Source organism: Antechinus flavipes, chromosome 5 (assembly GCF_016432865.1).
Source record: "Antechinus flavipes isolate AdamAnt ecotype Samford, QLD, Australia chromosome 5, AdamAnt_v2, whole genome shotgun sequence".
NCBI classification, from domain to species: Eukaryota; Metazoa; Chordata; class Mammalia; order Dasyuromorphia; family Dasyuridae; genus Antechinus; species Antechinus flavipes.
Window position 1 is genome coordinate 274,833,719 of NC_067402.1, and position 16,852 is coordinate 274,850,570.

The 16,852-nt window shown below is 40.8% G+C and overlaps 1 protein-coding gene across 5 annotated transcripts in view; it reads left to right on the plus strand.

Annotated features, from left to right (window-relative positions):
* ANO4 (anoctamin 4) overlaps positions 1-16,852 on the plus strand; it is a 392,142-nt gene that overhangs the window by 323,849 nt on the left and 51,441 nt on the right. For all 5 annotated transcript variants that reach the window (XM_052001731.1, XM_052001734.1, XM_052001735.1 and 2 more), the window contains 4 exons: positions 2,890-3,011; positions 8,531-8,665; positions 10,052-10,148; positions 16,186-16,246. In XM_052001731.1, the coding sequence (XP_051857691.1) occupies positions 2,890-3,011; positions 8,531-8,665; positions 10,052-10,148; positions 16,186-16,246 (415 nt within the window). The remainder of the gene's footprint in view (positions 1-2,889; positions 3,012-8,530; positions 8,666-10,051; positions 10,149-16,185; positions 16,247-16,852) is intronic.

Genomic DNA, 16,852 nt, shown 5'->3' on the forward strand with positions numbered 1-16,852 from the left:
AAGGAGATGTTTGTAAAGTCCTTGCAAACCATAAAGTGCTATATAAATGCTAAACATCATCATCACCATGTAATCATGGATTTTCAGGATTGGGGGAAATAAGGACTAAACCAGGGATGCCACTGATATGGGGAACTCCCATATAAGGAAATTGCTTCCATCAATGCAGGTTGGTACCCTCTGGTGCAAAATATTGCCCAGAACACTTAGAGCTTAATCCACTTGCCCAGGGTCACCACAGCCAAAACATGTACAAGGTGAAATGCCCCCCCACCCCGGTCTTCCTGACTCTGAAGCCAGTTGTCCGTGCACTAAATCAAGCTGCCTCTCATTTTTGTGAGGAATTGACACATGTTTTCAAATAGACATTGTTCATTTCCTCCCTTTGTTATCTGTACTGATGATTCCATGGTCTGTTAATGTATTAATTTATCTCATTCCATCAAGTGTCTGATGAGCACTTATTCTGAAAATAGTACCACATTATCACATTATTTATGAGTAGAAAAAAAAACCAAATCAACATTGTTTTCTAAGGTAAAAGTCATATACAAGTGATACGTATCATATACGTGTAGCCCAGAGAAGCCTTGGATTTTTATCCCAATTCCCACTCAGACTAATGACTTGGATCCTCAGCTACAAATTGTACATGAAGAGGTATTCCTAGAGATAAAGTGGGATTTTCTCTGCTTGAGCCACCATTTTGATATGTTCTTCCCAATATATTTGCTGGTTACAGTTAGCATCTCCAAAATCATTAATTGACTCTAGTGATGAACACTTTAAAGAAAATAACTTTTAGAAAGATGCATTTGCTGTGATGAAACAGCACCAGTGGACACCACAAAGCCTTCCCTCCCAACTAGGATGGAGCCGAGTACACTCCATACAGTGCTGTGCCATGGTCACTAGGGAGAGTGGATTCAAACTTCAAGGACTTTCTGTAAAGCATTCGCCTGGACCACGTTGATTCTCAGTGAATCAGAGTCACTGCCTTGCTGAATGCTGAAGGCCAGCGTGGTCTAGCTTAAGTCTTTGTCGGTGTCCCACCTACTGGGCCTCTGTGGCTCAGCCTTTACAGCTTTGAAGCTCAAGGGCCTATAACATCTCCAATGCTCCCTCACCTAAGAGTTCACAGGTTGGCAAAGAGCAGAGATTGTGTGTTTTCACAGCCGTCTATGGGCCTGGGTAAAGAAGGCCATTGTGCTCTTCTCCTCACCTGAAGGCCTACAGCAGTTCTTGTCTCCATCACCTCCAGAGGAAAAAGGAAGTAGTTGGCCACTGAGTGAACTCTCAGTTCTGACCCAGTAACCAGCCACAAGGTCTCTTCTTCATTGCAGTCAGTGGAACAATCCGACTGTCTGCACACAGAGAGCTGCCTCCCCCACCCCATCCCATCTTGACCTTCCAGAAGCTGGCTCTCCAGCTTCGCATGACTTGTCATTGTCCAGTCCCCTACCATCAAAATACCCATAGAGACATCCCAGTATGGTGGATGGAAAGCAGGCTTTGGACCCAGTATTCAAGTTCCACTTTCCACTTACTCTGGTTACCTGACCCTAGGACATGTAATCTCTGAAATAACCCAAGAACTCCCTAAGATTCTATGTGGTGGAAAAGACACTGGATGATTTTTGATAGAGTAAGTTCTCCATCATGAACACCGCTACACCAATAAAACCATGGGTCTAATAGTCCCAAAAAACTATTTTTTATACACACATAATAATCACAAAATAGTGTGTTTTTATGCATGGCTTATAGAAATCAGGATCTTTGGTTTATTGCAAGACTTTTTCTGGGAAGATTAAAAAATTGTATTAATTCTTAAATATCAAGAATTCCAGGTGAGGGACTTCCACTCCCAAATACAGATTAGCAAGTCATCTGTAACCTGTACTATCACAGAGTCTGGGAGATGAGAAGTTTAAAGGACTTGCCAATTTTTGTCAGGGGGAGGACCTAACTCTAGGTCTTACTAATTCTAAAAACACCATGGTGCCTACTTCAAATACAGTGTCCCAAAATCCATATTGGCATTTTAAGCTAGCTTTAAATAACATGGCACAGTCCAGTTTTAATCCCGGACTAGGATAGAAATGATCTTTTGTTACATTATTATGATGTATATATTATGTCTGTGTAGCAACCGACTTGTCAGCTTTTTCCATACAAAAGAAAAATAATTCCTATTTCCAAAAGCCTCTCCTACAGAAGCTATATAAAATGTGACTTGCTCTTGAAGAGTATAGAAGTCAAATGGAATACTGGAGAAAGTATTTTATTCACATCTACTACAGAACTATTGCTAAACTAAGTCCTGCACTTACAGATAAGGTATTTTCAAAGTAAAACAAAATAATTGAGACATATTGTTCTGTTACTTTATACCTCTTCAAATTATGTCTTTTAAACTAGTAGATATTTCATATAAAAGTATATACTAGAAAATATGGGAGTCAGAACAACTTGAGTTCTAATACTATATTACTGTATAATCTGCATACTTATAATATAATACTGTATAAAAATGTATCCTAGCTGTCTGATCCTGGACAAGTAGCTTAATGATCGAGTGTTGTAAGCAACACTCTTGGTTGGGAAGTGAGCACTCTTCTTTATATTCCCACATTTGGCATTTGTCTGAGTATATGCCATAGGCCCCCAGTAGAATGTAAGCTCCTTGAAGGCAGGGAATGCTTTGGGTTTTGTCTTTATATCCCCAATCCCAGCACAGAGTCGCTATCATCATTAGTTTTTTGAAGTTAGGCTCTTGTGGCTCTTATATTTCTAACCTGATGTCAGAGAGCAAGATCATTAGTTGATATTGCTCAGTGGCCCTGGTCAGTAATAGCATTGACAGACTTTCTTTTTTTCCAATCCTAGGGAAGTTACAGAAGTAAAAATTCCATTAGAACTCACGGAGCGGAAAACCACAGGCACCTGCTGTATGAATGCTGGGCCTCCTGGGGCGTGTGGTATAAATACCAGCCCTTGGATCTCATACGGTGAGTTCTGACCTGCTTGTGACCAGAAACGTATCTGTAGTCCAAGACCAGATAGTAAGAGAGCAACAGCAGACACAAGTAACCATCCTTATAAGGAGAAAAAAGGGAGCAGAAATCCCGAGATGTTGCATTGATCCAACTGCCCTCATCTAAGGAGACATGATTCATCATGGGGGAAGGAATGCTTCTTTTCCCATTGTCTGCCTTCTTACTGAAGGAGCTCTTCTTGTGAAGAGTGTAATGTCCTGGTTAGCTTTCTGGAGGGCCTTCGGACTAGCCTTGGTCTCATCAGAATAATCACAAGAATAGTCAGAGATAAAGTCCAAAGTCTTTATTGTCTCCTTCAGTATCCCAGTTTGCTTCAGCAGTCTCAGTCAGTCAGCCAGTCAGCAGTCTGCACATCTCAGTGTAATGTCCTGCTTTCTAGAGCTCCCAAGTTGGGGTGACAAATGTACCATTGCTTTCTAGAGCCCTCCCATTGGGGTGCCAAAATATACCATCCAAGCTAGCTCTCTGGAGGGTCTCAGGACCAGCCCAAGTCCTTGGTCTTAGTGGGGGAGTGATGTAGGCAAAGGAGCCATCATGAGGCTGGTCAAGTCTTCTCTCTTGTGGCTGAGTTTGTCCCCAGTTTATATACTCTATTTTAATTAAATCAATTCATCCTACTGAGTAAAAGCCAATCATCATATCACTAGGGAACCATTATTTGTTGTAAGATTAAATCAATCATATGAACTAGAGAACTATTAATCACCACGCTAAACTAGAAAGCCATTTTCTTATCAGTTCCACTGAGTTAACATCTTGTTGTAAGAATCCTTGCCTCAAGTATATTTCTCCAGAGTTCTGGCCCATTACAGAGGAGGACAGTGTTTGTTTGCTAAAAAAAAAAAAAAAAAAAAAGGCTCTGAGAAGAATTTATACTGTCCCATAGCACTGAAATATGTATACCAGGTTGAGTTTCATGTTATTCTCCATTGGGGGGAAAGGGATCAGGGTTACCTAGTTCATCGTTTCAACATTAGTTCCTTAATTGACAAGAGAGTGCCATATATATATATCTCCAATCCCAGCACAGAGTCTCTACATAATACATGTATGTTGGATGAAATTAGTTTTTTGAAGCTATGCTCTTGTAGCTCTTATATTTCTAACCTGATATAACAGTAATCCTTTAATCTTACCTACATTATCCACAGAGGAATAATTATGCTTCTTGTTTATGTTTTGTCCAGACCTGTGATTTCACTGATAAAAGGAGATTCTGGGGTGGAAACTCCATTCAGTAATAAAGATCTTAGAAAGTCTTCTGAGAGCACCGAGAAATTAACTGATTTGTTCACGGTTGCATGGATAGTATTTTCTCACCATCATGCCTTTCAGAATACCAAATACTACTGTGCACAGGCTTTGGAAATCCATGGAAAGTGGTCATTCAAAGAAGGCTGTCAGTTCAATTTTAAGGCTGCCTTGGTCTGCATATAAGCAAATTTAGATTCTTAAGAATCTGGGCAAGACATTTGTAACACCCTAAAACTATAGATCACAAAATAGGGGCTACCTTGAGTTGTTAGTTTTCTTTCCTAGGAGTTCCCCGTTCGGCTAAAACTACAAACACATTTTCTGTTATTATCCAGAAACTAATTACCAGCATTAAGTACTAACTAGCCCAGTTTTCAGGATTTCTTTTGGGAAGAGCCATAGATTGTTTCTTAAATATTCTGGATTAGTTCTGTGTTTACTGTGGCAGTTAAAGTGAGCCGGGTCAGGGGAAAATTTCATGCTGCCCAATTTGCATTTTCATTTCCTTGGAGAATCATTGATGGTACCTGTGTGCTTGTTACCATTGAAACTGTTCACTCATGGCGATCAAAAGAGATTGATGTATTCTAAGTCTCTTCTTTGTGCAAGTGAAAAGTGGGTCTGATGATGTGTATGGATGGGAAATGTTTGCAAAAATGAAATCCCTCCCCTTTGAATCAATCTCCTTTGCATCAGAGAAAGCCATGGGGTTTCAACTCAACTCAACATGGGCATTATAAAATAGGGTTTAAGAGAGCAAAGGCAACCAAATCCTCTTTAGCCTTTGCCCATTACACTGACTGATGTTAGAAAAAACTTCCATGAGGAGAAAAAGATGGGTCTATGAGTGTGATTTCAATTTGTAGTTTTAAAGTACAGAATAAATATGAATTAAGTGTGTGTACAGCAGTGACATATGAGGAAGAAATTAGGAAAATGGTCCTAGCTTTCAATACAACTACAATCTGATTTACAGAATCTGGGAATAAAAGGGACCTCCGAGTCGGCCCTTGCTTCCTATTTGAGGCAATTGGCTTAACCTTTCTCGGTCTGTTTCCTCATCTAAGAGGAGAGAGTTGAACTCAATGGTCTCTAAGGTCTTTTCTAGACCTAAAGCTATGATCCTTTGAGCAGCAATTATGTAGGAAAAGAGAAAAAGAAGGTCACTGGAAAAATCCTGTTTAAAAAAAATCTTTTAACTTTGGGTTTGGAAATAGCACTTTCACAAAGAGAGATGCAACTTCTCCAGAAGAAAGAACTTAGTTTCACAGTTGTGATTTTAATATGGAATAAGAAATGGATGAACAGAGTGCAGTTGTGTTTTTTAATTGGTTCTATCTCTCCTCACAGATAGAGTTCTTGGAGCATCATTTAAGCTCTTGGGCCTGTGAAGTGAAGGGGTGAGATCAGACAGCTTCTAATCTCTGATTGCTTGTTGGAAACTTAAATTTCTCTTCTATAAAACAAGCATGTTGGACTAGATGTGGTGCTGAATACACATTTGCAGTAATGTGTGTTACACGTGGGCTAGACCTAGATATGTTATAATAAAGAACTTCCAGACAAGGAAAGTTCTTCTATCAATGCAGATCAGCCCCTCCAATTTTTGATAGTTTTGAATATTAAAGAGTCACCTGAGTTGAGGTTTTCGGGGAGATATAGGGATAGGAAGGACAGAGATCTATGTTTTCTTCTGCTTCATGACTTTTATGGAAATGTTTACATAACTTCATATGTGTCTTTTTAATAGTGGGAAGAAAGGAGAGAATCTAGAACCCAAAATCTTAAAAACAAATGTAAAATATTGCTTTATATGTAATACAGAAAATAAAAATATTAAAACATGAAAAATTAAATTTAAAAAATTGCTTTTAAGAGTCACCCGAGGCATTGAGAGGTTCAATAATCACATTATAGCATGGAAGGGAATGTTTTTGATGAAGAACAGCACCACCGCACTGGGAGAGCATCTGACAAAATTTTACTGCTATTCACAGGAGGAAAAGAACAGATGCTCATGGGAAATAGTCAGTGTTCAAGCGGCACCCAGGGTATGGCTTCAGATATTCAGTGGTATTATAGTATTCACATTCTATTCAAAGACCCTGAGCCCTCTTGGGGCACAAAGTTTGAGAGTTTTAGACAAGAGCCAACATGATGCTAGTGTCATCAAGTAGTAGGGTCACCCAGAGCTTGGTGTTCAGGATATTTTCTGGATTGCCAGATATAGAAGGAGCAGAACTGCAGGTAAGAAGCTGGGTGGGGCAGAGAGGGCCCAAAATAATGCCCTAGTATACCTGCAACCAGTTTTCACCAGATCCTGGTGAATTTCCCAGGATCCCACAGGTAGTAGATTCCAGCTCTTCCTAACTCTTATGGGCCAGCTTTCAATCCACTATCTCATGCTGACTTACACTATTATAAAAATTAGAACTTGCCAAAGGTGGAAGGGGCTGTCATAGAAGTAGGAGTTTCTGAGTTCTTTAAGCAAGGGTGAATGAGCACATGTTAGGGTGTGCATCAAGGGGATGGATAAGTTGGACCAAGCTGACCACCAGGCCCCCTCTAGCTCTTCATCTGTTGTCCTAAGATGAAGCATAAAATCAGTACAAAAACATTTAAAGACTAAGAAAATCAATCGATTCCACTGGGGACTGAAGTAGTAGATAGACTACATTGTGAAAAATCTTGCAGAGAAGAGTGATCTGCCATCTTCCATGGCAAAGAGGAAGAAGAATGAGCCAATAACATGGGATCATGATAGAGGAGTGGAGGGGGACTACAAGAGCCAGATTCTAATTCTGCCTCAGATACTTAACTAGCTTTGTGATCCTGAGCAATTCACCTGATCTCTGTTTGTGTGACTTGCCTTCTCTATAAAATGAGGGAGTTAGACTCCATGACCTCAAAGGTCCCTTTTAATTCTAAACCAGTAAGCCTATGAAGTTGAATAGGAAAAGACATATCAGTGAAAAATACACTGTATTGTATTGTTGTAACTCAGCAAATTTCCCTCATATTGCAACACATAGACAGCAAAACATTAAAAATATGAATTATTAGGAAACATTAGACGAATGGTCATTATAAACAGAAATACTTTTAAAGTAGAAAATCTCAAAAATAGATGGTCCTGAATATTGGGGATGAAGTGCTGGATGATCAATGATTGCCATGGAGTCAGGTGCCAACCATCCAATTGCTTTGACTCCGCCTTCAGACACGAATCAAATCTCAGTGAGCAGAGCAGGGAGAAAGAAGAGGCAGTGAGAGAATTTGGAACCAAAAATAAAACAAAATGGATTTTTTTAAAAGGAGTCACAGGTAAGAAGGGTAACATATGAGATATAGAACTAGGCTCTGCTAGAGAGAAGGGCAATCAGGAAGACCGAGTCTTCCCATGGTAATGCTGGGAAAGTCACAACTTTTCAATGTCCCAAGCAGCTCTCTAAGAATAGAAATTCCCAGTGGGCCTTATCTCCATTGGTAGTTTCTTTACAGAATGCCTTTAGTCCAATTAAATTAGAAGCCTAAGCCAAATTTTTAGAAGTATCAAATTCTTTTACTGAGATACAAGGCACAAGATCCTCCTAAATATAGATAGATAATATATATAACACACATACACACACACACGGATTAAATTATATATCAGAGACATAGGTGACATTTAAATAACTGCTGGAAAATTTGCCAAGCACTTTATAGCAATTATTTAAATAGTTCCTAATCCCCTAATGCTAGAACTAAAGATGTTATTTATTTAACCTATTTCATAGAGAGGAAAATCAGTCCCTATCCATAGCCTGTCCCTGCCTTACAGGTGAGTAAGCAGGTTCAGCCAGACTTTGTGATTTGTCCTCACCCACACAACTCACACTTGTCCCGGGTAGAGTTGAAATGCAGGTCCTTCCCCAAGCCCCTCTAAGATGACATTCACACTGAAAGTCTAAACTAGTGATGCACATAGCACTCAGTAAGCTGCCTCAGAAGCATGAGCACTGGTTTACATAGTATTCCACTTAAAGCCTTAGGGATCTTGCCAAGTCCCTTTCCTACTCTCAGCCTCAGTTTCCTCATCTGTAAAATGAGGGGGTTATCCTAGATGACCTCTGTGGTACCTCCTAGGTCTGCAGAATCCCACAATTCTGTGTTTTTATACAATTCTGCAGAAATTTGACCCCCGAGTCTGACGTTGCAGGTTGTGTTTTACACAGGCGGTATTTTGGCGAGAAGATCGGTCTGTACTTTGCCTGGTTGGGCTGGTACACAGGAATGCTCTTCCCAGCTGCCTTCATTGGACTCTTTGTCTTTTTGTATGGAGTTACCACTCTGGACCACTGCCAAGTCAGGTAAGAAGGGGTGGCTGGGAGCAGCCCATCAGCCTTTCTCTTTTGCATTTAGAGGTCGAGTATTTGTGGCTTTCTCCCTCTGATGCTCCATAGTGATCTGGGGATGATGCTGTGTTAAAGGCAAAGTCCTTCTTCCCAGAGCTCTAGTTCCAGCTCTAGTTCTGCCCTCTAGAAAGTCTTCAAGCAGGGACCCAGTGATGGATTGAAGTGTTCCTTCAAAACTAGACTAGCCAAGACCAGAGACAATTAACTCCAGGTAGACCATAGGCTGGTGATTTTCATCCCCAACAGTTATCCAAGACTACTGACTCTATAACCAAAAAAAATTATAAGCAGTATTCATGAAGGAAATTGACTCCCATGTAAAACAGCAGATCTTGGAAACATTTGTAGCATTAACAGTTCACAAAATAATTACCCAATGTATTTAAAATAGGTAAGTTTGACTTTTCTACAAGGTAGCAATTAAATCCTTTCATTATAAAAATAATATAGTTTTTGTAAAATGCTTAGCAAACCTTAACATTATGTAAATGATCATCATCATCATATTTTTTTTTCATTGCCCATTTGTAAGCTCTATAAAGACAGGACTAATTTTCCTTTTTTTTGCATCCTAGAGGACTAGCAGGACACATGGAGCCATACAGCATGTGCTTTAAAAATACTTGCTGAAGGCTTAGCACTTTTTTTGCCAAAATCCACATTCTTTTGTTCTACATCAGTCATCATTAATTGAAAATGGATCCTATTGCTAGTCAGATGCAGACAGAAAAGGAGAGGAAAGGAGGAAGGAAAGGAGGGTGGGAGGAGGGAGGAAGAGGAGGAGAGAGAAATGAGAGAGAGAGAGAAGAAGAAGGAGGAGGAGGAGGAGGAGGAGGAGGAGGGGGGGGAGGGACAGACACAGAGACACACTCAGGGAGAAGTTGGGGGAGGAGAAGGAGGGAGAGAGAATGGGGGAGAGAGAGAAAATGGGGAAGAGGGAGAATGGGGGACAAGGATTGAGGGAGGCAGGCAGGGAGGGAGAGAAGGGAGAGAAACAGAGACACTGATTTCTTTCAGCCCTGCAGAATTTTTATGATCAAATTTGGGTAAATGTGGCTAATTTGTGAATAACTATGTCAGTTAATATAGTTTTCTGATGTTAGCTTATTAATATGTAAAACTGAGGCGACACAATCATAAATAAGATGGTTTATCACATTATTAAAATGTGCAGGCGTCAACAATTTTTAGCATTGTCAGCAAAAAAGGTTGTCGAGCTTGTGAAAGCAGAAATGTAATCAGCCAGATAGTGTTTATCAATTGAATCTCCTGGGGAAGAAAGTTGGAGAAGAATCACACTTGTGTAGAGAAATAGCAGCCCATGTCTGTTCTCTTTTCCAGTAAAGAAGTCTGCCAAGCTACCGATATCATCATGTGTCCTGTGTGCGATAAATATTGTCCTTTCATGAGGCTGTCAGACAGCTGTGTTTATGCCAAGGTAAATGTTCTCCCTAGGTTACGTTTTCTCTATGGTTTAGCTATACTTTCTCCTTGATCAAAACCAGGGGCCTTAGCTGCTCTATGTGTTTTCTTCTATTTGTCCTCTCACCTGAGACAGAAAGACACAGATGGGATGGGAAGGAAAGGGAAGGTGGGAAGAGATTCAGACAGGGAGGGAGAAAAGAAGAGAAAGAGGGAAAGGAAAAAAAGGAAGGGAGAGAAAATGAAAGAAGGAAGGAAGGAAAGAGAGAGAGAGAAAGGGGAGGAAGAAGAGAAGAAAGATGGGGAGAGACAGAAAGGGGAAAAGAGAGGGGGGAGAGAGAGAAAAAAAGAAAAGAGAGAAGAAATAAAGAGAGGGAAGAGACAGGGAAAGAGAGAGGGGGAAAGGAGAAAGAAAAGAGAGAAGAAAGAAAGAAGGAAAAGACAGAAAGGGGGAAGAGAGAGAGAAGAAGGGAGGAGGAGGAAGAAGAAAAGGGAGGGAATGTTCATAAAATCATAGATTTAGAATTAGAAGAGTTCTCAGAGCCCACCTCACATTTGACAGATGAAAAATGAGGCCTAATGTATTATATATGTATATGTGTATTATATATAATATATATTTTATGTGTATATCTATCATATATAATACAAATAAATCATATAATAGCGATATGTTGCGTGTAATAAATATATAGTTACAGCTATATACATATATGTAACTATAAAATCTCATGTGATCCTCATAACAGCACTACTATCCCAATTTTACAGATGAGGAAACCGAGGATAAGATAAAATTTAAGAAGGTTAACATACTTCCCCAGGCTACTACAGCTATTAGGTTTCTCAGGCAACATTTGAATTCGAGTCCTCTTGAGTCTGGTTCCATCTCACTATCTGCTGTGCTACCTTGCTGCCTTTTAGATTGAGTTTGAGCTCTTGGAGTCTCTGAAAGGAATAAAAGAAAGCGTGCTATCTTTGGCAAGCGCACAGAGAGGTGAAATATATTGAGAGAACTCTGTTCCACAGAGGAGAGAGCAGATGAAGGGGAGCAGCATCACAGTGGGAGTCAGGAAAATTTAAGTTGGATGAAGATGGAAAGTTCCTTCCAAACATAACTGAGTTTAAAAGGCAGATTCTGAGCCGTAAGTAATTGGTTTCAAATCTGCTCTCGCTCAGAAATCTTGGATCAGTCCCTTCTGCTGCTGCTTTTACATTAAAAAAAAAAAGTCTCTGCTAAGACTCAAATGGCGTTTTCTAAGAGAATATCCATCGTAAAAGCTTTAAGAGAAAAATATATTGGAAATAATAGAATAAACCCCTGTTTTTTTTCCAAAGGACTCTGATGATTTTTGTCTGAATGTACCCCAAGGTGAGAACTAGATTGTGTTTGAATGTGGGCTTAGTAAAATGAAAGGGGGGAGCTGTTATAAGGATGGGTAGGATGAAATTGCAGGATGGTGAGATAGAAAGAGCCCTGCCTCGGGAGTCTGGGATCTGGGCTCACAACCCGCCTCAGAAGCTATTACTTATGTGGTCGTTGGGTGAGTTTCCTTTCTGCACCTCTGTCTCCTCACCTGGAAAATAACCAGCTTAAAGAAGATTACGCCCGAGGTCCCTCCCAGGTCTATGTGACCCCTTTCTTTTGCAGCCACTGCCCCTCCCCGTGGCTCAGTTTCCCTCTGTGTAAAATGCAGACCCTGGATGACATGATCTCCGAGGTCCCTTTTAGTTCTACGATCCTAAGGGTAGTCACTGAAAAGACTGGAGTGGTTCCATTGAAGACAGTGTCTCATTGAAATCATTGAAAACTGGCTGTCTGCCAGTCAGCCTTGTATGTCATTGTGAGCCGGGCTTCGGGACCCCCTGTGAGGTTTTCTTGGCAAAGGGGTTGGAATGGCTCACTGTTTCCTTCTCCAGCTCATTTTACAGATGTGGAAATTGAGGCAAATAGCACTGAGTGACTTGACCAGGGTCACACCGCTAGTGGGTGTCTGAGGCTGAATTTGTACTCGGGTGTTTGTGCCTCCTGCCCAGGTGCTCTGCGCACTATGGCGCCACCTCGCTGCCCCTCAGCTTGGTATACTGGTCTACCAACAATGTACTCGGCGTCCCTGGCCGAGTCCGGGGTTCTAATCCCGCCTTTGATACTTAGCAGTTACAAGAGGCAGCAAATCCAGAGTCTGCTCTTCATCAGGCCCCTTGTGCCGACTGGAGCTCGGCTTTCCCAGACTGTTGTGATGCTCAAACAACGCGGTTTCTGTAAATGGCTGTGTAAGCATTAATGCTCCATCAGAGCACCCACTGCAGAACATCACATAGGTTCTGGTGCAGCCTAATCTAATCTGTGACCCTAATTCATTTAACCCCCGTCAGCCTCAGTCTTCCCAGCTATAAAATGGTGACAGAATGACTCTAACACCTCTCAGGCCTATGGTAAGAATTGCATGCGATGACGTAGGTAAAGGGATGCTGCTAGAATATCCTGATGAAGATTATACAGAAGTCTGAGTCCTGCAGCTGACACAATCTCAGCACCCCGAAGCACCCTTCTAAGACTGACTCTAAATTACAGGGAGTTCCCAGTCTGCCCCAGGGAAGGGAGTTTCCACCCTGGCAGTTTCCCTACAAAGTGGGAAATCTGATGAAATATTAGTTCCCAGAACGACAAAACTAGGCAGAAGGCTGCCAAAAATACACAATTAGACTTTTCTTATTGAAAGCGGAGACTGTCTTGTTGCATTTGTGTCTCTGCGCTAAGCACCTGGAACACAGTAAGTGCTTAATGGATGCATTTTCCTTCACTTATCTAGTAGCCCCATGCATGCGCTCCAAGAGCTTCTATGAGGATGAGGATACAGGTTTTATTTCTTTCTCTCTTCCTGTGCTCAGTGAGCTGCTGTTCTCCCTTTGTTCAGGGAAAACAAGCCACCTGCTTCAAGAAGAAGCTAAAATCAATCGCACCTTAATAGAGAAGAGAACGACTTCTTTTCAGCAGGCTTATTCTCAGAGGGGGGATAATGTATGCTTTATATAGGAGCATAAAAAAGATCACCACCCTCCTCTGCCAAGAAGCATCATTCATCCCAGCTTGGCGTCGGTGCCGGTGTGATTTACACAGGAGAGAAAGCCTGGGCTTGGCAGGGATCTCGCGCTCCTGCCCGAGCCCTTGCTGCTGCAAAAGTGATCCAAGGGGGGCAGAAATCCCCTGCTGTCTCTCTGTCATGTGTAAAGAATAAATATAGCTGTTATTCAGCGATATTAATATGGGTCAAAATGATGGTTTCCGTGGCTTAGCCAGCTCAGCCTGCTTTGGGCAACAGCTATGGCTTTTTTAATATGAAGAAACTATGAAGTCGGGGATTTGGGGAAAACAAAACCCCACGTGTTTACATAGAGCATATTTAAGTCATCAAGCATATGTTCGGAGCCTCCTGTGTATCAAGCCCTGCTGATACAAAAAAAAAGCCAAAACCAAAATCCCAGTCCCGGCATTCAAGAACCTCCCAGTCAAATATCAGGGACAATAAAATATGGACAGAGTAATTAGGAGACTGAGGGAATGAATGAACATATTCACTTAATAAAATAAAGATAACAGAATTTAAGAGGAAACCGGTTCTATTAAAATAAGTTTAATTTGTCCTCATTCAAGTTCACAATTATAGACCTCTTTGGGAGATGGGGTATCTGCAGACCCCAGGTTAAGAACTTCTGCAGTAGATTTTAGAATTGACAGGTTTTGAGCTGGAAAAATACCTCAGATATGATCTAATCCAATCCCCTCATTTTATATATTAGGAAATTAAGGCCTAGAAAAGCTAAGTGCCCACTTAGGTTTAAATCCCTTAGGTAGTAAGCCAGCCAAAATTTGAACCCAGATTTTGGCACCAGGGTAATTTCCCTTTCCCCTGAAGACCCTTTCAACCCTAAATATGTTCTGTTGGAGTGGGGACACAGATTGGCATCTGGAAAGGACTCATCCTGCAGATGTAGAAACAGGCCCAAGGAGACTAAGTGGTAATCCAAGATTCACACTTAGGATCTTAGGTTCCAAATTGAGCATCTTTCCCACTGTCTCATGTTACCTTTAAAATCTCAGATCCTTTGAGCTCCAAGATCCTAAGACTGTCTAAACATAAGAAATTAATGAAAAGGGGGAACAATATTCTCCAGGGTCCTAAGCTTCTTGAGGAAAACTAAGCTAACATGTGGTGCCAGATTTGAATTCATTAAAGTGAGTGTTCCTGATTCCTAGCCCAATGTTCTGTCCCTTGCATCACTTAGCTGCCCACCTAGCACATGGTAATAGGTGCTTAGTAAGTATTTATTATCTGACTAGCTTCTTAAGGAAGCCCATTCCACTTTGGAGTGGTTCCATTTGTTATAGAGATTTCCCTGACATCAAATCTAAATCTACCTCACCACAGCTGTCTTGCACTGCTCTGAGTTTTGTGTATTAGCACCAAGCAGAACAATCCAGGCCCTTTCTGTAAAATTATCCTTCAAATATTTGGAGCCAACTAACATGTCTCCTCTACCTCCCATCCCCAATCCCAAACAATTTTTTCATGCATCAGCTGAATATCCCTTGTTATTTCAACTTACCCTCTTCAACTAATCAATCAAATATTAATTTAAAATATAAATTGAATTAATTAAATGCTATGGTATTTTAGGTGCTGAGAAAACAAAAAAGAGGCAGAAGACTGTCCCTGACTTCAGGAAACTTGCATTCTCTCTAATGGAGGAGATAATATGCAGATAAATATGTACAAACAAGTTGTATACTTCAGAAATAGGAAATAATTCATAGAAGGAAGGCACTAGGATGAAGAGGGGTTGGGGAAGGTTTCCCCATAAAAGGTAGGATTTTAGTTGGCACTTAAAGGAAGCCAGGGAGGTCAGTAGTGAGAGTGGAGGGGGGGAAGTATTCCAGGTATGTGGGACAGCCGGAGGGAACACCTGGAATTGAGAGATGATGGAGTGGTTTGTTCATGAAGTGGGATCGGGTCAATATGTAGAGGGGAAGCCTTGGTAAGAAGTGGGCTACCTCACTGGGTGAGGCAGGGGTGAAGGAGGAGAGATTGGTAGATGAGGAAGGAGGAAAAGGGAGCTCGGTAGTCTCAACTTCTGTAAAATACAAGGCAACTGTTATATAAGATATGATGAACATGGCTGATTTCAGAAAACCCTGGAAAGATTTACATGAACTAAGGCTGAGTGAAACAAGCAGAACCAGGAAAACATTGTACATAGCTACAGCAAGATTGATGACCAACTGTGATAGACCTAGCTCTTCTCAGTAATGCGGTGATCCAAGACGACTGTAATAAACTTTGGATGGAAAATGCCATCTGCATCCAAAGAGAGCTTTGAAGGCTGAATCAAAGTATATTGTTTTCACTTTTTTCTTGTTTTTTTTTCCCTTTCTCATGATTTGTCCCTTTTGTTCTGATTTTTCTCCCCCGACATGATTCATATATAACTATGTAAAAATGAATGTACATGTATAATCTTTAAAAATTTTAATAGACAAAATTCTCAGCTAAGAGGGTAGAGGCAAAGAGAGTTATGGGAGGTTTGAGGAAGGATGAAAATATTAGAAAAGTCACTGTAGGAAGCAGAGGGGAAAAGTGAGTTGATGAGGGAGGTACAATAGGATTGCCTAGAAGCAGTGAGAGCCTAGTTGAAGTTATATAACATAAATGTGTAGTATTCTTGAGTTCTTTCATTATTCTGATTATCTTCCACTTATTAATGCCCTTCCTAAAGCATGGGATTCTTATAAAATGGGAATCAATACACTTACAGAGAAACATGTGAATCTGATCCTTAACCTTCTGAGAATGTCCGGATGACTCCTAATGCAACATCTCCTTTCCACCAAAAGATTTCAACCATTCTTTGTCTATCTTCATGGCTTTAGGTACACCCTTCATAATTTGGCCATTGAAGAAATCACTGAGTTACCGATCACTTTGGTTCTTGTAGAAACCAGAAAAGAAAAAAACTAGAAAAACTGTATAACTCACGATTCTTGTCATCCCCAGGTAACCCATCTTTTTGACAATGGAGCTACCGTCTTTTTTGCTGTTTTCATGGCAGTCTGGGGTAAGTTGCTGGAAGATGTAACAATAAGTACTTTCTTCAGTGCATAACACAATTCTCCCCGATCTAATCTGATCTGGCACCGATACCAAATCTAAATTGAATTTTCTGTGTCGTGTGTGTGTGTGTATATGTATCCCAGTCTCCCTGATATAGATTGTAAGCTCCTAAAAAGTAATTCAGCAAGCAATCCTATAGAGCATTTTTAAGGGGCCAGCTTGACTTGAACCTGGGGATGCAGAAACAGAAACAGGGTCCTTTCAAGGACCCTGCATCTCACTGGAGGAACCACATATTATTTATCTTTGCATCTCTCAACATTTAGCCACTAGAGAAGGAAATGGCAAAGTAGTTCTGTATCTTTGCCAACAAAACACAAAATGGGGTCATGAAGAATTGGGTATGGTTGAGTAACAATAAAAAGGAGCCATTTGATAGTTGTCCGATAATTCATTGAGTGGTTAATTGCTTTCATCATATTCAACTCTTCATGACCCCATTTTTTTTTGTCAGAGATACTAGAGTGATTGGCCATTTCCTTTTCTAGCTCATTTTACAGATGAGGAAACTGAGGCAGACTGAGTGAAGTGACTTGCCCAGGGTCTTCAC